General features: G+C 46.9%; 1 protein-coding gene across 2 annotated transcripts; it reads right to left on the reverse strand.

Annotated features, from left to right (window-relative positions):
* Positions 1-1,729: 1,729 nt before the first annotated feature.
* OGFOD1 (2-oxoglutarate and iron dependent oxygenase domain containing 1) lies at positions 1,730-22,662 on the reverse strand. Of its 2 annotated transcripts, XM_073582052.1 has the most exons (13): positions 22,509-22,662; positions 21,342-21,487; positions 20,855-20,901; positions 20,383-20,483; positions 20,133-20,249; positions 19,498-19,589; positions 19,288-19,416; positions 19,092-19,205; positions 17,038-17,117; positions 16,728-16,957; positions 3,919-4,047; positions 2,632-2,690; positions 1,730-2,255 (listed from the first exon to the last, which is right to left on the reverse strand). In XM_073582052.1, exons 1-13 carry the CDS (start codon positions 22,660-22,662, stop codon positions 2,094-2,096), a joined length of 1,560 nt encoding a protein of 519 aa, XP_073438153.1. In that variant the 3' UTR covers positions 1,730-2,093. The 2 variants fall into 2 exon arrangements, with proteins under 2 accessions (XP_073438153.1, XP_073438162.1); XM_073582061.1 differs by lacking the exons at positions 1,730-2,255; positions 2,632-2,690; positions 3,919-4,047 and adding an exon at positions 5,779-6,029.
* Between the last annotated feature and the right edge of the window lie 43 nt (positions 22,663-22,705).

The raw sequence follows: 22,705 nt of genomic DNA on the forward strand, positions 1-22,705 counted from the left end.
GGAAGACTCAGATTTGGCCCTAGGGACGATTGATACACCACAGGTTGTTGAAGGCATGGGCAGGCGCTCTAAGGCCAAGAGCAATAATTGTAAGCACTTGGTTAGATTGGTGACAGATTGAGATAAAGATGCGGCCTACTCAGGGTGTGTGTGGTGGGGGTGCTCTCATCAGTAGTGGGTTGGGCTCCCGTGGGACCTGCATTGTAGGGCAATTGCAGTCCTGGCAGAGGGCCATCTGTTGACCTACAGGTAGCTTCTTTTTGCAGGAAAGTCAAACAAAATGTGGAATTGGAGGAGGTACCGGACAATAGCGGGAAACCCTGATGTTAAGCATATAGATATATGGTTTCCAGGTGTGGAGTTGCTGAGGGGAGGTTCATATGCCTATAATAACAGAGCCTAGCTGTTCCTGCAGAGGCACTGGTCCTAACGAAAATTAAGAAGGAAATAATTACTCCCTAGTGGAGAAAACAGGAACCATAGTGCTGGAGCCTAATACCTGATGGATGTAGAACAGAGAGCTGGAGGAAAAGGATGGTGCAAGCCACAGTGGAATGGCGCCATAAGAGAGAGGAGGAGCAGAGGAACACAAGCCTGCAGCTGAAATAGGCCAGGAAGAAGAGCGTGAGAGAATGGCCCGCCTTCAGTGCAGCAGCCTGAGAGAAAGAGCGAGAGGAAAGACCACTGCTATGGATATATGTTATGATTGAGTCACCGTAGGAGGCAAAAACTGAAATGCTAGCTAAGTCCAGAAAACCAGAGACATTGGGAGCTATCGGATTGCAGACCACTGAACCTATCAACACAACTAGCAGTAGCCGTGGGGGGTTCCTACGATGCCCTAGACCCCTCGATCACAGCCGGAGAATTAAATAGGCCTAAAGAAAGAAAGGGGATATCTAAACTGCCCCAGAGCAGACCCCAAAGCAACAGGCAGCCCCCAACATATAATGACGGTGAAGCAAGATGAAAACACTAACACAGACAGAAAGATAGACTGAGCAAAGACAGGGCCCAAGCTAACTAGATAGAAAAGGACAGGAAGGCTGCTGTCTGCAATCCGTGAAAAACCCTATGAAAATAAGAGCCAACAAACTGACAGTGAAAAAGGCCCTGAAGACGCTAGGCTTCAAAAAAGCTATGTCAGTACTCAGGAATATTCTGAAGACAGAGCTACAGGCAAAAGGAGATTCAGCTCACCCCAGCAGGGAATGGCAGAATACAGAAAAGCAAGGAAAACAACAACCAAACACAAATGCTAACAGGCAAAGCAGAAAACTTAGCTTTAGAGGAGCAGGAATCAGACTGGTGTCCTAGAGGTCCACAGCAAAATCACCCGCAGGGCAGAAGGGCGTCGGCAACCTTATATTCAGTCCGTGACTCCACTCAGCCAGTCATCCTCAGGTGCCTGATAATCAGGCTCATTACCTTCCTTTACCAGAATAGGGAGTTCACCAGACCTCAGTGACGAAGGGGAAAATGAACTCACAACAGATATACTTCGATGTAGATGAGTGGAGGAGCTTTGCTTCTAGCACCTCCTCTCATCCACATAGGCGATGTCAGTTGCTACAGCTACACCTCTGTCTTAGTAATGGGATACTTTCTTCACTGAATACAGATTTTACCTAAGAATTTTGATAATTTCTGATCAATTCTAGCAAATCTCTCTGATAAGATATATTACAAAGTTGCTCATTTTCACCAGTGATAAATGACAAAAGTGAGGAAAACTTTAGAAATCCTGTTAATTTGAATGCACGGTTTTGCTGGAATTTAGAAACATGCATTTTCATCACTGCAGCATGTAATGGGCCTCCCGATGCGACAGGTTATTATTACATTGTGCCACAAAGTTGTGTGTTGCTTTACACTTGCATTGACTTAAAATGGGGGAGGGGGATTCCAGAATGTTGCCATTTTTATAAATGCTCAATAATTCAGAAAGTTCTACATTTCATATATACATGTAGCAAACTGTAGGGCACAGTACGATCTGCACGGTCTTATTAGCTCCACTCCTCAAAGCCAGCAAACACACAGGAGATCGATAAATCCTCAAAGGAACGAGTAAAAGGTATGTGTCTAGCTCATCATTCGTAGTACGCAAAAGCAAAGTCCCAGAATCCGCTGTGGTTGGGACGATTGGCGTCTCGCTGTAGACTCCTATGGTTGATATGTTTCACGAATCTCATGGTTTCTCTGTCTCTGTACACGAGGGCCAAGCAATTGTTCTCTGGGTAGACCGTGAGGAGCTGAAAATAGATAAGGGATTAGTAATGAGTAAATGGAAGCCAAAGCAAAATAAAAATTAAAGTAGTATTCCCAAAATTTGGAAGGATTGGAGGATAACATTACTGATAGTCAAGACCCCTCACAATCACGAGTATAGGGCTCCATAGCAGAGGTGCATTTGTTCGACTTTCACTCCATTCATTGTCTATGGGACTGGACAGCACTATAACTTTGATGTTCAGCAGTCCCATAGGCCATGAGTGCAGCTGAGGTCACCTCTGCTCTTCCATAGATAGGGGATAGCTTTCAATTCTGTGAATGCCCCCCAAAGTTGTTTTTTTTTCTTTTTCCCATTCCTAAATTTAAGTCCTAAACCTCCCCCAAAAAATGTTTTACCTCTTCATCTTCCTCCTTGGCAATATAAGAAGTGAATCCTCCATACTCCGCTTCCCACTCTAAATCGAAAGAAAGTAAAATGTTAGAAGGTACAAATTATGGACAAAACATTTTCAACAGGGTCAGAAATCTTGTAATTAATTTTTTCCCATAAAGAACTGAATCTGTCAAACAGCAGCAGGCATAAGGCCATTTAGAATACCTTCAAAAGTTAATTTATTTCAGTTCTTCAATACATGTGAAACTAATATTACATAGAAATAAATGTGAAATAGATCACTCTGTTAATGTTGATGATTATGGCTTACAGCCAATGATAACCCAAAAGTCATTATCTCAGTAAATTGTAATACTTTTTAAAATAATTTTTTCAAGCTGGTGTTCTCTAAAATGTTGGCCTACTGAAATGTATGTTCAGTAAATGCACTCAATACTTGGTCGGGGCTCCTTTTGCATCACTTACTGCATCAATGCAGCGTGGCATGGAGGCGTTCAGCCTGTGGCACTGCTGAGGAGTTATGGAAGCCCAGGTTGCTTTGATAGCAGCCTTCAGCTCGTCTGCATTGTTGGGTCTGGTGTCTCACATCTTCCTCTTGACAATACTCCATAGATTCAATATGGGGTTAAGGTCAGGCGAGTTTGTTGCCAATCAAGCACAGTGATACTGTTGGTTGTAAACCAGGTATTGGTACTTTTGGCAGTTAACAGGTGCCAAGTCCTGCTGGAGAATGACATTTCCATCTCCAAAAAGCTTGTCAGCAGAGGGAAGCATGAAGTGCTATAAAATGTCCTGGTAGACGGCCGTGCTGACTTTGGTCTTGATAAAACACAGTGGACCTAAACCAGCAGATGACATGGCTCCCCAAACCATCACTGTTTGTGGAGACTTCACACTAGACCTTGGAAATCAAGGTCCCAGAGTCTGGAGAGGCCACAATCCAAGCTGCTTGTGGTCTAGTGTGAAGTTCCACAGTCAGTAGTTAATGCAAAAGGAGCCCCGACCAAGTATTGAGTGCATTTACTGAACATACATTTCAGTAGGTAAACATTTTAGATTATAACACCAGCTTGATAAAATGATTTTCAAAAGTATTCTTATTTACTGAGATAATGACGTTTGGGTTTTCGTTGGCTGTAAGCCATAATCATCAACATAACAGAAATAAGCACGTGAAATAGATCACTCTGTATGAGTTTCACTTTGTATAGAAGAACTGAAATAAAATAACTTTTTGATGATATTCTAATGTTGTGAGATGCACCTGTAGATACACACACACTACTGACCTTCACTTCCACAGAACAACAGAAGGTCTAGAGCGAACTCCTGCCGCTCGGGATCATGGTCATGAATCATGGTATAGTGCCCATGCATCCAATGCCTCAGTTCTCCAGTGCACGTTGGGACCTTGCCACCTTTAGAAGGGAGCAAAATAGAAACGAGAAGGAAAATAAATTATATATTATAATATAAGGTCACATTCTTCAATACCAGTTGTGGTTGCCACACACATTAGATGGTTTACAATTCCTACCAAGTCAGCAGACTAACGTATATGGGGGACTCAAAGAAGTTGCACCAAATTTAAGAGTTATCCCCTCTCCACAGATATCCATTGGCAGTGCACATGATCGACTACCAGTCCATTCACATGAGGGTCTACAGATCCCTGTTCTCAGAAGTGGTGGATGTCTCAGCGATAGGAAAGCTATCCTTGAACCCAGGAGTGGCCAATTAATTTTCCTGACTGGGCCACATGAGACCATTACTGTTGTCAAGTTGCCGAACTAATAGGCTGAAATTAATTTGGCTCAATATGATAATATAAAATATTAAATGTCATCACTTAATATTGAGCAGAATCAAGTATGCAGACATCCCCCTATATACACCGTATGAGCCCCCACACAACCCCCTATATACATGCTAACATAACATGCACATAATATAAAAAAAACAAAAGACACATACTTTGCTCCCATTCCCCCGATGCTTTGACTCTCCGTACAGCAGACATACTGACCAGATGGCATTGCCTCTGCTATTGTACACGCTGACTAGTGGAAGAAGCCGACAGCCCCATCCTCCACCAATGTATTTACAGCTGCGGTGATGGACGAGGGCACTGTGCGACTTGTGGGCCCACGGTTTCAGCCCTTAGGCTGTCTGTCCACATGTCGCAGTTTTACCAGCTCTGCTCTAACCCATGGATAGGGGATAACTTCCAAACTTGGTGCAACTCCTTTAACCCCTTACAGACATTGGACGTACCGGTACGTCCTGACAATCATAAGGTACAGGAGCGGAGCAGCCTGCACAATCGCCGCCGTGAGCTCAGCTTAAGTGATAGAATGAACAAAATATATATATCTCCCAAAAAATTGGAATAGAAAGCGATCAGAAAAAGTTGTGTGGCCAAAAATGTCAACTTGTCCCGCAAAAAAAAAAAAAAAAAAGCTTGCTGTATAGCTAAGCAGTACTGTACAGCCACATACGGGATATTTCTACATTCAGCATAAACTATGGGACAAATTTTTGTGCCATTTTTACCCATTTCCCAGTGTCAAAATGTAAAATCTGGGGCTAATACTAAGTTTTAGGGGTAAAAATAGAATTATATTTTCTTCACTGCCCAATGGTATAAAATTGTGACACACCCGTGGTGTCAATATGATCACTGCACCCCAAGGGTATGTGCACACGTTGCGGATTAGTGTGCGGATCTGCAGCGGATTTGGCCCCGCGGATCTGCAGCAGTTTTCCATGCGGTGTACAATAACATGTTATCCTATGGAAAACAAAAACCGCTGTGCACATGCTGCGGAAAATTCCACGTGTAAACGCAGAGGTTTATTTTCCGCAGCATGTCAATTCTTTGTGCGGATTCCGCAGCATTTTTACACCTGTTCCAGTATAGGAATCCACAGGTTTAAAAAAGCAGGCGAAATCCACACTAAATCCGCAGTTTATGCTGCTTGCCACTAGGAGGACACTAAGTGAACACAGAAAAAAGTTAACTGCTCCCCTGCAGTATACACCCTCTCGCTGGCTGAGATTTCCCCAGTTCTTGCTTAGTGTCTGTAGGCGGCACTTGGGTCTGGCTTCAGACCCCATTGTTTTTATTTTATTTTTAAGTTTTTCTGTAAATTCTTATTTTTTAATTAACGGTGTACACTAAGCAAGAACTGGGGAAATCTCAGCCAGCGAGAGGGTGTATACTGCAGGGGAGGAGTTAACTTTCTGTGTTTACTTAGTGTCCTCCTAGCGGCCAGCAGCATAACACCCACTATCTCTGTGTTCCCCAATGAGGCGTAGGAGAAAAATAGAATTAGACTTACCGGTAATTCAGTTTCTAGGAACCTTCCACGACAGTCACCTTGGAGGATGTCTCCCCACCCTATTGGGGGACAGGAAACACAAAGAGGTTAAATAACCCTCCCCTTCCTGCTACCTCCAGTGTTTTTTCTGGCATATTAGCATGAATAGTTACCGCCAATGGTGCAGGACTCATCCAATAAAGATATTTTAGATAGGGAGGGAAATTAGTGCTGTCGTGGAAGGTTCCTAGAAACCGAATTACCGGTAAGTCTAATTCTATTTTCTCCAGTCACCTACCACGACAGTCACCTTGGAGTTATACCAACACTAATTTCTTAGGGAGGGACCACAGCTTGCAGAACGCGTCTACCAAATGTTAGATCCCTATCAAAATTTAATCTATAGTGTCTGGTAACGGTATGAACAGAGGACCAGGTGGCGGCTCTGCATATCTGCTCCGATGACGCGTTCCCTCGCGCTGCCCATGACGTAGCGACTGCTCGAGTGGAGTGGGCCTTTAGACACTCCGGAGGAGAAAGATCTTTTGACGAATACGCCAAGCAGATGGCTTGTTTGATCCAGTTTGCAATTATGTTTTTTGCCGCCTTCTTCCCCTTATTCCGCCCTGACTATTGGATAAACAGGTTCTGGTCAATTCTCCAATCCTTAGTTAGTTCAAGGTAATGGAGAACCACTCTGCGGACATCCAGGGTATGGAATCTTTCTTCCTACGTATTAGAAGGATTTGGGCAAAATGAGGGCAACACGATATCCTGACCCCTAAGTCTGAAACCACCTTGGGCATAAAGGAGGGGTCTAGGCGCAGTGTTATACTGTCTGAGTTAAGAGGTATGGTTCCTGTACTGATAGGGCCTGTAGTTCTCCTACTCGTCTAGCTGTGGTGACTGCTACGAGGAAGACTGTTTTAAGTGTCAGGATTCTTAACAGAATTTCAGACAGGGGCTCAAAGGGGGTCTGTGTAAGACTATTGAGCACTATATTAAGATCCCAGGGAAGAACCCGATTAGGGAGCCTAGGTCGTATTCTACTAACAGCGGTCATAAACCGCTTGACCCAACGATGTGTGGCTAGGTCCTGGTCAAAGAAGGAACTGAGGGCAGACACCTGTACCTTTAGGGTGCTTGGAGTCCTAGCTCTAACCCCTTTTGCAGGAAATCTAGGATCTGAGCAATATTGGGATGGAAGGGGTCAGGGACATCAGGAAGACACCAGGAAGATAATTTCTTCCATACTTTGCCGTATATGGTATTGGTCACTGGTTTCCTGCTTTTTTGAAGGGTCCGGATTACCCCCTCCGACAGACCCCTGGCCTTCAGGATGTTGGCTTCAATAACCAGGCTGCCAGCTTTAGCTTGCTGGGGTTCGGGTACAGCAGGGGACCCTGATAAAGCAGGTCGGTTTCTTGGGGTAGAAGCAGAGGACCTTCCTGGGCCATGTCCAACAGGGTGCTGTACCAGCTGCGTCCCGGCCACATTGGAGCAACCAGGATTTTTATGACCCTGTCCAGTCAGATCTTTTGTAGTGTCTTTGCCAGCATAGGGATCGGTGGGAAGGCGCACGCTAGTCTGAAGTCCCATGGGTGGGCGAAGGCATCTGTTCCCCGGGCTCCGTACGTAGGACTGAGGGAGAAATAGGTTGCTGTTTTTGCGTTTTGCGCATTCGCAAACAAGTAGACTTCTGGATTCCCCCATCTCGAGGTCAGAGATCGGAAGACCTCTTGGTTTAGACACCACTCCCCCAGATGGACATCCTTTCAGCTGAGGAAGTCCGCCCGGATATTGTCCGTCCCCTTCAGGTGTATCGCCGAGATGGACAGCAGGTGCTTTTCCCAGAGGAAAATTCTTGCTGCCACTGTCTTCAGACTGGCATACTTCGTACCCCCCTGGTGTCTGAGGTAGGCTACCGTGGTTATGTTGTCGGAATAGATCCGAACGTGGTGGTCCTGGATAAGGGATGATGCGGCTTTTAGTGCTTCCTCCACTGCTGTCAACTCTCTCAGATTTGACGATCTGGCTCTTACGTTCTGAGACCATCGTCCCTGGAAATAGGCCTCCCCCACCTCTCAGGCTGGCATCGGTACAGATTATCTTCAGGGGAAGCTGGTCCCAGCTGACTCCCCGCCTCAAGTTTCAGAAATTTAGCCACCATAAGAGGGCCGATCTCACGTGTCCTGGAAGTGGAATCTTCCTTGACAGATTGCCCCGATATTGAGTTCTCCAGGACGTATGATTGGAGGATTCTCGTGTGAGCCTGCGCCCATGACACCGCCTGGATGCACGCTGTCAGGGACCCCAGGATAGACATGGTGTCTCTCAGTTGGTGCCCTCTGCATCGGACGATTTTGTGACGGAGTTCCACCTGGCGATCCTCGGGAAGAAAGGACATTCTTTCCTCAGAGTCTAACAGAATTCCCAAGAATTTTTTCCTTGGTGATGGGTGAAGGTCCGATCTATTCAGATTCGGGATCCACCCTAAGGCTTCGAGTATCTGCAGGGTTCTCGACACATCCTGGTTTAGACGAGATTCTGATGGAGCGATAACGAGCAGGTCGTCAAAATATGGAACAATACATATTCCCTGCAGGTGGATAAAAATGACTGCCTCTCTCATAATTTTCGTGAACACTCTTGGTGCTGGAGATACCCCAAATGGGAGGGCATTGAACTGTAGATGGCTGATCCCCTGGTCGTGGGAAACCGCGAATATCAGGAACGCCCTGTGCTCCGGATGGATTGGGACGTGGTAATACGCGTCCCTCAGGTCTATTGTAGCCATCAACCAGCCCCGCCCAATGAGAGGGATCACCAATTTCACCGACTCCATCTTGAATCTTCGGTATTCAATAAACCAGTTTAGGGGTTTCAAATTTATAATCAGTCTGTACTTCCCGGAGGGTTTCTTTACCAGGAACAGGCGGGAGTAACGTCCTTTGCCTATTTCGTGCTGAGGCACGTATGAGACTCTTAACAGCTCCTGTATTTGGAGCAGTTGGGATTTCTGCAGATCTGGGGACTGTGTTGGGGTAATTCTCAGACAGTGGGGGGGGGGGGTGGTTGCTCGAACTCTAATCTCAGCCCGAATTGAATGGTCTGAAGGATCCACTGGTTCGAAGTTGTGGACTGCCATTGGGTGAGGAACTGAGTGAGTCGACCCCCCACCGGAGAGTCACTGTTTGTCCGGGGGTTGCTGCTGCTGAAGGACAAGGATGTTCTTGCCTCTACCCCCCTTCAGTAGCGCCACCGTCCCGTTTTGCCCTTTCCTCTGAACTCCTTCTGGGAGGACTGTTCTCGTGGGCCACGAAAAACCGGATTACTTACCGGTAATACTCTTTTGTAGAGTCCACGACAGCACCCACTGAGAGAGGGGATCCGCCCCCAGAACAGGAAACCTACAGAGAGATAAATGGGGCGGTCCCCCTCGCTCCCTCAGTTTGTGTTACCGAGAACAACGGAGGAACCGCCATACATGTTTTAGTCAAACTGTTTGGGCGATTCATCTATCTTACCCCTATGCAGTTTTAAGCTTACTAAGTTTAATCACATATCTAATTTAAATCATAATCTCCACCACCAAGGAGACCCATGTGTGAAAAAATTCTTACGGGAGGGAAGTGAGCGGGTGCTGTCGTGGACTCTACAAAAGAGTATTACCGGTAAGTAATCCGGTTTTTCCTCTTCGCCACGACAGCACCCACTGAGAGATTTTCAGAGATAATCACTTGGGCGGGCACACCGTGTTAAGGACTGATCTACCAAAAGTTAGATCCTCGGTAGAGGACAAATCTAGTCTATAGTGACTATAAAAGGTAGATGGAGAAGACCAGGTTGCAGCCTTACATATTTGTTCAATTGGGACGTTCGCCCTCTCGGCCCAGGAGGATGATATGGCTCTAGTAGAGTGCGCCTTAATCCCCAGTGGAGGGTCTTCTCCTTTTGTCAGATACGCCATTGTGATCGCATCTCTAATCCATCTGGATATCGTGCCTGATGTAACTGCAGACCCTTTCCTGCTGCCCTGGAATGAGACAAAAAGAGACCTACTCTGCCTCCAGGGACTGGTCCTATCAAGGTAGGCTAGCACAGCTCTTTTCACATCTAAGGTGTGATATTTCTCCTCGTCCTGTGTTGACGGGTTCTCATAGAATGAAGGTAGGCATATCTCTTGAGACCTATGAAATTTAGTTGCCCGTTTGGGCAGATAGGACGGGTCCGTCTTTAAAATGAGACTGTCTCGTGTTGTTAACAGGAACGGTGGGTCTACTGACAGAGCATGAAGATCACTCACTCTCCTGGCCGATACTAAGGCCACCAGCATAGCCGTTTTCAATGAGAGGCACTTTACTGATGCTGAGCTTATGGGCTCAAATGGTGCCTGAGTGAAGGCATCCAAAACTAAAGTAAGGTTCCACGCTGGAAGTCGAGGCACATGCACCGGTTCTGCTCGTTGACAGGCCGAGATAAACCGAGTCACCCATCTATTTGCTGCCACGTTATAGTTAAACAGGGCTCCTAGGGCTGACACGTGGACCTTAAGAGTGCTTACTGAGAGTCTAAGTTCTCGGCCTCTTTGTAGAAACTCTAGAATGGCCGTAATGGGTACTTCACCAGCTAGTTTTGTTGGGTGAAAGGCCAGGAACTTCCTCCACACCTTAGCATAAATTTTTGTCGTGGACTCCTTCCTGCTTTGTAGCAGGGTATTGATTAGGTTCTTTGAGAAACCCTTCTGCCTCAGTAGCTCCCTTTCAAATTCCAGGCCGCTAGGTGCAGGGCTTTGGCCTGTGGATGGTAGCAGGGTCCCTGCGAGAGAAGATTCTGGTGCAGCGGCAGGATCCACGGGTCGGTTACCGACATGGCTCTCAGCCATGAAAACCACAGTCTTTTTGGCCAAAATGGGGCTATCAAGATGACCCTCGCCCTCTCCTGTCTTATTTTCCTGACTACTGTTGGTAGTAGCACCATCGGAGGAAAGGCATAGGCTAGTTGGAATGCCCAGGGTGTTTGGAGGGCATCTAGAATATCTGGGTTGCCCGACCTGTAGAGAGAAGCAAACCTTTTTACACGCCTGTTGGCTCTGGTTGCGAATAGGTCTATCTCCGGTCTGCCCCATTCTGACGCTATCATTTCGAACACGTCTCTGCTGAGGACCCACTCTCCCTGGTATAGGGCCTGGCGACTGAGATAGTCTGCTCGGGAGTTGTCCACTCCTCTTATATGGAGCGCTGACAAGGAGAGAAGATGGACCTCGGCCATCTCCAGAATCTTTCCCGCAATAGACATCAGTGGCATTGACCGCGTGCCTCCTTGCCGGTTTATATCGGCCACTGCGGTGGTATTGTCTGTCTGGATCTTTACGTGGGCGCCTCTTAACTGCGGGAGGAAGTGAGATATCGCATAAAAAAAAATCGCTGTTAGCTCCTTTACATTAGAGGAGGCCTCTATTTAATTCTCCCGCCACCAGCCTTGTACCATGTGCTCCTCTAGGTGGGCTCCCCAACCTAAGGGGCTGGCATCCGTGGTGAGTATCTTGGAGGGAGTCACCCACCACTGTACTCCCTTCGATAGATTGGAAGGAATTAACCACCATTTTAGGGATTCAACCACCTCGGGCGATAGGGACATCTTCCCTTCCAGCCGCCCCTGCAGTCTATCTCCTGCAGAATAGCCCACTGTAGTTCTCTAGAGTGGAACTGAGCCCATTGCACCGCTGGAATGCATGATATCAGTGACCCCAGCAAGGACATGCCCTGTCTCAATGATATTACGGGTCTTCCTGTAGCATTCTGTACCTTGTCGATTATGGCCATTACTTTGGCGTTTGGCAGAAAGCACTCCTCAGTTACGGAGTCTACTTGCAGGCCCAAAAACCTTTGACAGGTCACTGGCTCTAGTCTGGATTTCTCCCAGTTAATTAGCCAACCCAGTGTTTGTAGGGATGAGATAATCCTAGCTATTCTTGCTTCACACTGTGAAACAGAATTCCCTACTATGAGTAGGTCGTCTAAGTAAGGGACAACTAGGGTGTCATTCAGCCTTACATATGACATTACTTCCAGCATTAATTTGGTAAATACCCGAGGAGCCATGGATAGCCCGAATGGCATTGCCGCAAACTGGAAATGCTGAATCCGACCTCTGAACCAGACTGCTACCCGCAGGAACCTTTGGTGCCCTCGATATATGGGGAGATGGTAGTAGGCGTCCTTTAGGTCCAAGACCGCCATATAACACCTGGGAAACAAAAGCTTTATTGCAGACTTAATCGACTCCATTTTAAACGACCTCAGTCTTAGGAAGGTATTAAGTTTCTTTAAATTTATTATAGTCCTGTAAGAGCCATCTGGTTTTGGGACTAAGAATAGAGGAGAATAAAAGCCCATCCCTGTTTCGTCGTCTGGGACCTCCACTAGAACCTGTTTAGTTAGCAGTACCGCAATCTCCATCTCCAGTGCTTCCTGCTGAGATCGGGACTTCATAGAAGTCAATAAGAAGGAGTTCGGTGGATACCGAACAAATTCTAATTTTAGGCCTGATGATACAATACTTAGGGCCCACGGGTTTGATGTCACCTTCATCCATTGGCGGCTGAATCTTAATAGCCTGCCACCTACCGGTGTAACGGTTTTATCGGGATCTGTCTCTTCTGAAGGGACGTTTCCCGAATAGGTTGCCTCTTTGCTTGGGGTCCTTATTTCCCCAGCGATCCTGGGGTCTAAAGTCTTTCTTTTTACCGAACGGTGGCTTCCTGTAGGCCCTCCTGTTGAACGGAACATACGGGTTAGGGAACCCCTTTTTCCTCTCCCCCGCTTTTGTCAAAATTTCATCCAGTTCTGTACCAAACAGGTACTTACCCTGGCAGGGTATAGCACACAATCTAGTTTTTGTTTGTGTGTCTCCTTTCCACCCCTTCAACCATAAGGCCCGTCTGCCTGCATTGGTCAGTCCCGCGGCTCTAGCCGACAACCGGAGAGAATCCGCGGAGGAGTCGGAGAGGAAGGCCGTTGCTCCCTTAATGAGGGGCATAGAGGAAAGAAGCCTACTCCTAGCTACTCCATTTTTAATATTGTCCTCCAAGTCGTTCAGCCACACCAACATAGATCTTGCCGTACATGTGGCTGCTATTGCGGGCTTAAAGGCTGCCGTACAAGCTTCCCACGATCTTTTGAGGAATGTATCAGTCTTACGATCCGAAGAATCAGCCAAAGTTCCCGAATCCTCCACCGGCAAGGAGGATCTACGGGAGGTAGAGGCCACTGCCGCATCCACCTTGGGGGCTCTCGACCAGGCCGTTAACTCCTCATCGTCAAAGGGATACTTACGCTTTGACGTTAAGGGGAGGAAGGTCCTTTGGCCTTGTTTCTCCCATTCCCTCTTAACTAGGTCCTTTATAGCTGGGACCACTGGGAATGCTCGGACCTTTTTACGAGAAATACCCGCAAACATAATGTCCTGAGGGGTCTTGGGGTCCTTACTCTCCGGCAACCCCATGGTATTTCGGACAGACTTCACAAGATTACCGACACTGTCCGTGGGGAAACACGTCTGATCCTCGTCCTCTGAGGAAAGGTATTCCTGGGACTTATCGGAATCAAGTTCTCCGGTATCTGACGGCGACCTTGACGCCAGCGAGACTCCTCCTTTAGATGAACGTATTTCTCTCACGGAGGAGTGACCCCCTAGACTACTGGAACCGCCTAAGGCCCGTAGTTCCTCTCTTCTCATTGCCCGGATATCCTCCTTCTTTCGTGAGGATTCCTCCTGCAAGGCCTCCTCAACACATGATTGGCATAATCTCTTTGGGTGGCCATCCGGGAGGGGCTGCGAACATAAGGCACACTCTCTCTGTTTCGCCTTCTCTGTTCTTTTATCCTAAAGGGGGTATGGACCAGAAAGAGAAGGCTATCAATTATCTAACCTGACCAAAAAACACTCACCCGTGAATTTCGTCAGCAACTACCGGCTGCGGTGTCCGGGACCCAGGCTGAGGCGAGGCATGGGACGACTTCTTTTCCTTACGTTTCTTCTCTAACGGCTCATCTTGCTTGGAAGGCCCAATGGATTCCTTCCTAGAGCTGCCACTTCTTCTGGTGCTATTGGTTCTCCTCGTAGCACTACTCTGTCTACTGCCAAGTGGGGATACCACTAGCTGACCTAATGGGAGCGAAGCTGAGTCATCTAAGGATGACATGACTGCGCACTAGCGCTGTGTCTGTGGCTTCCTTTTAAAGCCTTTGCCATAGCTGCTCCTCTTTTTTTTTTTTTGTCCACCATTTTTTTTTTTTTTCGCCCTACTGCGCTAGCGCGGGCGTTGTCCCGCGGTCTCTGCCTTCAGCCTGATCCCGGAAGTATAGCCATAACCCCAGTGAGCTTTGGCACCACTTTCGCCTCCAGCCTCACCTGCATTACACCAGCTCGGGGGGGGGGGGGGGGAAATACACCTCTCCGCCCGACGCTGCCTCCGGTCCTGGGGCCCCTGCTGCTCATATTTTGCACGCAGGCGGTTACCAGACCAGGCATCCTCTTCTGCGGGTTCCTTTCCAGGAACAGGAAACCAAACTGAGGGAGCGAGGGGGACCGCCCCATTTATCTCTCTGTAGGTTTCCTGTTCCGGGGGCGGATCCCCTCTCTCAGTGGGTGCTGTCGTGGCGAAGAGGAAAAAACAGTCTCTTGGTCATTTTCTGTTCGGGTAGCGCTCTCTTTTTCTCCAAGGCTTTCTCAAGGATGTCGTCTAAGACTGGCCCGAACACGTGATGTCCCTGAAAGGGGATGGCACAGAGCTTTGTCTTAGAGGTGATGTCACCTCCCCACGATTTCAGCCAGAGGGCCCTTCTCGCCGAATTAGAGAGGACTAGGAACCTTGCTGCTACCCGTACCGTTTCCCCTGAGGCATCGGCTAAAAAGCCTGTTGCTTTTTGGAGTAGAGGAAGGGAATCCAGGATCTCCTCTCTGGGAGTACCCCGAGAGAGGTGATCCTCCAGAGTGCGAAGCCAGAAAAATAGCGCCCTGGCGACGCACGTAGAGGCTATGTTTGCCTTCAGCAGATTTGTGGACGCTTCCCAGGATTTAAGGTGACTCTCTATTTTGCGATCCATAGGATCTCTCAATTGGGAAGCGTCCTCGAAGGGAAGGGACGTTTTCTTAGTCACCTTAGAGACCTGGACAACTATTTTAGGGATTTCCCAAATGGAGCTGTCACCTTCAAGAGGAAAGCGGCTCCTGAGTTCAGAGGGTACGCCAAGTCCCTTCTCTGGTGAGAACCACTCCTGAACTATCATACTTCAGACATTTTCAAGAACCGGGAACCCTTTCCTACCTTTGGGTTTCAGCCCCCCAAACATCTCATCTTGGATCGAGAGCTTCACCTCCTCCTCCTCAACCCCATGGTGTTTCTCACCATGGATACTACGGTAGCTCCTCCATGTCCTCAGAAAAAAAGTAGTATTTCTCTGTCGGGATTAGGGGTGGATGTGGAGCCCTCATTTTCCCAAATGTCCTCAGACCCCGAGGTACAGACTTCACCCGAGTCTGAATCGGTCTCCGTGGGTGCTATTTTCCTCTTTTTTTTTTGGATCGGGGCTGGGCACCGGGGTCTGGGCCAATGTCATGGTGGTCTGTACCTCCTGTTTAATGAGATTTTTAATACTGTCAAACAGGGAGGGCTGTTCAGTACGTAGGATGTCCTGCGTACAAGGCTGGCATAGCTTCTTTTTATACTCAGAAGGTAGCCTGGCACCACATATACCACACTTGCGGCTGGGCTTATTTCTGGGAGCTGCAGCCTTTTCTTCCTGAAAGGAGAGAATGGCATACTCACTAACCCGTGCCACCAAAGTTTGGACAGTTCAGGGGACCAGCCCTGCTACTCACGGTAGGAGGGGGAACGCTGAGCTCCGCAGATGCAGCTGTCAAGGGCTTATCGCCGTCTATGTCAGCATTCAGTCACACTGCACCCACCTGGAACCTATGGCCCGTTTATATTGGGCGATGAAGCGTTCTATCTTCATGTGCCCCTCCTTCCTCGTGGTGCATGGGGAGTCACCGCAGGTAAGACCCCGGCTGATAGGTATTCCTCCGGCGCGTGCGTTCCACCCTGGAGCGCTGTAGGCCGCGAACCGGAAGTGCGCCAGTGACATCACTTCCAGTAATCCACACGCGTCACTACCCCTGCGCGCGTGCCCGGCGACAGCCGTATGGAGGAAGGAGGACGCCGGGGAGCTGCACGAGGACCCCGGCTGCACTACACCGCCCCGCTTTGCCTCTTTGCAGAAGCGCGGGAGGGGCGGGAAGTCCCGAGTCGCATCGTCAGATGGAGATGGGAGCAGCTTCTTGTGGAGGAGGAGGAGAGGAGAGTCCCCCCCGACCTCGGCTGCCCGGCAATCTAAGTATATAGGGCTCCGTTCGCCGGCCACGGCAGCCCTTGTGACCTCTTCTTCATGCCCCACTGGGGGACAGGAAAAAACACTGGAGGTAGCAGGAAGGGGAGGGTTATTTAACCTCTTTGTGTTTCCTGTCCCCCATTAGGGCGGGGAGACATCCTCCAAGGTGACTGTCGTGGAAGGTGACTGGAGAAAGGTAGATTTCAAAAATGATGCTGATGTGAAGTAGACATGTGGTAAATGTTAGTTACACCACACAAAATAGATAATAAATATCTGGTTTAAGGGTGTAAAAATTCAGAGTTTGAAAAAATTTTGGTCACGTTTTCGATACAATGGCCTCCACCTTGACACTAAACTAGGATGGCAAGTTCATGCATGCACCTTCTGACTGAGCTGTAGGGTCCGCAGGCTCCGCAACATCTCTTCGCATCAAGGACTTTGCATTGTCTCCAGAGGAACCTTCATCTTCAGAATCTTCGTTGTCCGGAGCCAAGAAATGCAGTTTCAGTCCAGTCAGGTTGGAGAGAAACAGGAAAAAAGCCTCAGATCGTAGAAGGTCCATACAGGTGGATACCGCATCAGGTAATTCTTCTTTTGCCCTCTTATAACATCTAGATGACAAAGATAATGAAAGTGGAGTAAAAAAAACAAAAAACACAACAACAGAAACCGAATCCAAAAATTCCGTCACCTTCTGTTGGGAGGACCGAGCAGCTCCCAATCTATGTGGTGTGTCTCCAAAGCTGCACACACAGCGCTGAACTTCTCCTCCTACAAACCAGACAAGAATAGGCTTGAACTCAATTCCTTTATTTTTCAACCTTAAGGCTGTGTGCCCACGTAAGCGTTTTTTTCGCGTTTTTGAAGCGTCTGTCCCGGTCAAAATGCTTCAAAAACGCATACAAGAAGCATCCCATTCATTTTAAGTGAATTCCGCAGTAAATGCAGCATGCTCATTAATTCTGGGGAAAAGTCAGCATTTTTAGCTATTTTCTATGAGTCAGAAGACGCGTGGAAAAAAAATGCATCGAAAACGTGCGTTTTTTGCGCAAAAATGCGCGGAAAACGCGCAAAAAACGCATGGAAATAAAACACGCGGTTTCTGGGAAGGAGTCCGGTTTTGAAGCAGAAATTTTCTGCATATGTGGGCACATAGCCTTAAAGGATATCCCAAATAGTTCATCCCTCAAATCCTACTTTCTTGTGACCCAAATGTGAAGCTCTCTAGGTTTCTCCTCGCCTGCACCAGGACACGGAGTAGTATCATAAAATTATATAATGTGAAGTACGCCATCTGCTGGGTGCAGTGGTATTTAGCAGGTGCCCATAGAAAAAGCATTAAAGGCGTTTTTTTTCCTGTTTCAGAAAACCCCTTTTCCTTGCTGCAGTTTACCACTGATTACACCGATTGTTATTTTATGCAGAGCTGTAGCCAGACACCAGGAGCAGCAGTGAAGACTCAGCGCTGGACCCAAAGAGGGTGAGTAAACATAGTTTTTTTGTATTTTTATTTTAAACTGCACCCAGGGGACAGGGATTTTCTGACACCCATTAAACTGGATGACGTACTAGAGAAAGAGTAGGAACTCTGCATCAAGCATTCATCAAGTCAAACATATTTTGGCACAATGAACTTGAGGTGGCGGACTCTCATTGTGAATAGTCTAGGCAATGCTCCACGGATAAAAATATATTAGTACGCTCCCAAAAGGAAAGGTAACTTTTGCTACTTCAACCCAGAGTAGGATGGCATTAAGGATACATCTTAGGGGAGACACCAGGGTAGATGGCATTAGGGATACATTATAGGGGGGACACTGGGGTAGATGGCATTAAGGATACATCTTAGGGGAGACACCAGGGTAGATGGCATTAGGGATACATCTTAGGGGAGACACCAGGGTAGATGGCATTAGAGATACATCTTAGGGGAGACACCAGGGTAGATGGCATTAGAGATACATCTTAGGGGAGACACCAGGGTAGATGGCATTATGGATACATTATAGGGGGGACACTGGGGTAGATGGCATTAGGGATACATCATAGGGGAGACACCGGGGTAGATGGCATTAGGGATACATCCTGGGGTAAACACCGGGGTAGTGTAACCGCTAGTACTAGGGAACGTTCAACCTGGATCTCCTATGAAAAGGTCACCAGGTTTCTTGGAATTTGCCTTCTGTAGAGGACATCAGGTTCTCCAGATCTATGGCATTAAAAAGAGATATTAAAAGGGATAATATTTTTTCAACAAGAGAGGAATACATCCAAGCTGCCATCACCCGGTGATGGAGTAGAGATGAAGAGGCAACTGCTCCAGACCAAGGTCTAATGCAAGACATGTAACCCAGGTATCAAGGCCACATCCAGCATACAAGATCTCTGGCATGAGGGCATGGTGCTCTATGCCAACACAGCAGCACCTTATCACCTGCGTCTGGAAATATTGAGTTAGTGGTAGATTTGTGCACCAGTCTTCCCTGATCTGGAATTGATTACAGTCCTAAATAGGCTTCTCCTTGCAATAGATACATCGGAAGTGATTGGTCTGATGGAGATTGTGAAAGAAGAAAAATTCTGGATAAAGAGTGACAAATCAGGCCTGACCTGTACAAGGCACCTCAAAGGGAAGGGGATTTCTAAAGTGCCTACATAGTCACCACATGGGGCCCCGGGTAAGAAAGATATTAGGACATCAGACTATTTCCAATGCATCCTCAGATGCACAGCGCTCAGATAAACCTTAAGAAATTCTTTTAAAGAAATTTCCGATGAGTCTTCAAATTCCTCTTGAATCTGTGATTGATACTCGAATGACAGGTATGTGGGATTTATCCACTCATACAGGATTTCATGCTGTGAAGGAGAGGAAAAAAAAAAAGTGTGTTTTTTTTCTAAAGCTTTCTAAATGGGCTCCAGCGTAATGTTTCATTATTACATCACATGGGATGTGGGGATTTCGCATAGGTGCAGGGTCCAGACACCGTGGGGGGCGCGCCAAAGAGGATCCATGAAACCATCCACTGACTGAAAGACGACATTTGTCCTCAGATAACACTTCAGAAACCTGAAAAATCAAATAAATAGGCTCCAGAACAAAAAAATAGTCCGAAGATGGGGGGGGGGGGGGGGAAATTACATTTCCTACCTGATGGAAGGAGACTGGAGAGACCTCGAAGAAAACCAACGTGTTAAAAGACGGAACAAGAGACTTTACAATAGATCCGGGTTGTGTCCTGTCTGGGAAAGCATGACAGGTGGGCAGAGTATACATCAGTCAGCCATTATGGAGTCATCAATACTCTCTCTATAAAAATGGCACTCATCAAAATCCTCTAATATAAAGGTGACGTTCCAGGACAGAACCGAATTTGGTGAGCAGGAATATGAGGTTGAAAGCGGCACAGAGTGAGGTCTGTATAGAAAAGGAGGACTTTGTGCACTCCTTTTGCACACGTTAATTATGAAGACCTTCTTGGGTCTGATGTCCTTTCATTGTTCATTATACATATTTTGACTCCTGTTGTTGAGATAATAGGAGTCAAAAATCATGAAAACACGTCAAAGATGGGACCCCTATGAAAGAGTAACCTTTGTTATAGGTAATTAAAGGCAACATACTACAGAAATGTACATGGAAAGGGAAAGGGGGTCTCCTGCTTATAGCGGGACACTGGCTATCATCCCAAGTGCCCAATGTAGGTAGGAAAGCTGCAAAGACCCTAACAACCTGTGGATACAAGTCTCAGTTTAATCAAGACAATCTGGGAAGTAGAGACGTACCGTCAGTGCTGTACAGGTCCAGAGTCCCCCCATCTGCCTCAGACCACTCAGGAGCCAGATATAGGATAAAAGCAAATCTCCTCCCTTCCAGTTCATCATCGTGACATAGTAGAGTGTCTGATAGAACAAATGTTGTATATGGAAAGGGAAAAAAATAAAAAAAAAAGGGGAAGGAAGGGGAAAAGGAAATAATGAAGGAAAAACAAGCAAACAAAGGCAACACTTACTGCATGATGTGCTCACCACTTACCTGTGTAGTTGTACTGCGCACACGATACGTCTACAGTTGTCTCCAGCTTCACTCCTGTCACTTCTGATAGCCATTGCCGAAAATCTACAAACAGGGCGTCCCTGAAACAAGATTGTGTCCAAGCAAGTTACACTAGTGGGAAGAAATGTGTACAAAAAGCAACGAGAATGAAGATACATTAATCATTGGGGTACCCCGACTATAGACATCTATGGCATCATCCAGAAATGAATGTTGGGAATACTAAGTATCACACCAAAAGGGGTGCAAAATCTAATTGGCAATCCAAGGTGGCCATCATGCAGCACACACAGGAGGAGATAAAGTGGAGGGAGCACTGGCCACTCCAGACTGACACTGGGCACAACGGAGCTGGAGTGAGTGTTGTAGATGTGTCTATAGTCAGAATGCCTTAGTAAAGAAAAGAAGTTATATATTAAATTAAAACTTAAGCGGTCCTCGGTCGTCTCACCGTAGAGCACTGATGTGCGGCTCCTTTCTGCTCTTCAGATCCTCAGACTGTAAAACAGGAGATTAATTTAAGAAAAAAAGAGTCCATAACAGTAAGTTAAAGGGATTTATCAAGACTTTATCCTCCGTGTTAGGGCATTCTTCCCATACATTCCCAAAATAACGTATGCATTAATCAAGAGATGAAAGGAGGTTGTGTTTTCATCACTGTTGGACTATGAATAGGTGTATTAGTGTGAGACCACCACAAAGCCTATTATCCATCTTTGTGGTCAAAATTGCACTCTTTAATTCACTGTAACTGTAGACAGTGATAGTTTTTTTCTCAATAGTTTGCACAAAAAAATACAATTTCAATATTAAGTTTGGCCAAGAGATGGCAGCACTCCCTAATCCACAACAAATACTATTATTAACAAAATAATAATTAAAAAAAAAAACGAACTCTGGGGTGGAAAACAAAACCCTGCTCTACAAATTGCTGGTACCTGTTGGAATTTGTAGAGATCATTGGATTTTTCATGGAACCTCAAGTCCAGTAATTCTTCCTTTAACCCGTCAAGAAACGTGGAGTTCTCAATGAAGGAATGGATGATGCAATGCTGGAAGGGCACGGAGTCCAAGACAACAGAGCCTAAAAGAAATCAATGCAGAATGCTGTTCAAGCTCTTTTGAAGAACCAAGAAATGGGCAATGCCGTGCACCTTAGATGCAGTGATCGGCCAAGGAAACTTAGTGCAGCAGATGAAAGACATCATACATCAAGATCGGAAGATGTCCAGCAGTGCCATCAACTCAGAACTGGTAGGAACTTGTGGGACCCAGCTACGCCCATCTACTGTGTGTAATATGTATTGATCATCCATATAAGTGGCCCTATGGTGTTAGGAACCACTTTCTGCTTTGGTCTATACAGGCCCACTAAGTAGATGAGGCCAGGGATAACTCCTAGCCTTGGGGAGAATAGGTAAAAAGCAGCTTTATTACCACCACACTTATTATGCTGAATAAATAATTACACAGTGTTGTAATTCACAACATTTTAATAATAAAAAACTGATGTTTTTTTCTGCAATATTAGTTCCATATATAGGATCGAATGCAACCCTTTAATCACTTGTATGTTTTATTGTCCGGCAGCAAATCAGACCCCGCATGTGGCAGAGCCTGACAGACTTCAGTATTCGGCAGACACAGAGGCCGCCGTTGAGCTTTGTTCAAAGAGGTGTTTCTTTATCGCCTCATTGGGGGGACACAGGTTACCATGGGTGCTGTGTCCCCCAATGAAGGCTTCAAGAAAGAGATTTTATGGTAAGAACCAAAAATCCCTCTTTTTATTATTTTTTTAAAACTTGCATTTTGAGTAAAGATCCAACATTGACATAAAACCGCACATTGTGCACACGCCCTTATGCATCTGGCTGCCAAAGCAACCTGACAGCTCGCTGCAGTCCCACTGGGGGACAGAAGGAGGGCGCTTTATCTGTTGTAGACGCCTCCGCGCAGCACTTCTGGAGGTGAACAGCCGGGATCAGAGCCCAGTAATCACTGCAAATGCCAAGCTGTCTTTGTAAATAAAGGCCAGTGTGCATGTGAAGCTGGGACTTCCCTCCAGGCTCAGGCTGCAGCACACACACACACGTGCTCCCACTCACCACAGCGGGCAGCCGCTCTCTTCTCCCAGGCTTTCTGGGCCTCCTCACGTCCAGCCTGTCCCCCCAGAGCAGCTGACAGCTCTGCCCTCACCTCCAGCCTGCCCTTCTTACTCCCTCCGCCTTTCTGGCCTATCTGCCGCCGCTTTCCACTCATTTCTATCGCAAAAAGAACTGCAGCTTTAAAGCTCTACTCCAGA

Source organism: Dendrobates tinctorius, unplaced genomic scaffold (genome assembly GCF_039654945.1).
Source record: "Dendrobates tinctorius isolate UK_male_01 unplaced genomic scaffold, ASM3965494v1 ptg000009l, whole genome shotgun sequence".
NCBI lineage: Eukaryota > Metazoa > Chordata > Amphibia > Anura > Dendrobatidae > Dendrobates > Dendrobates tinctorius.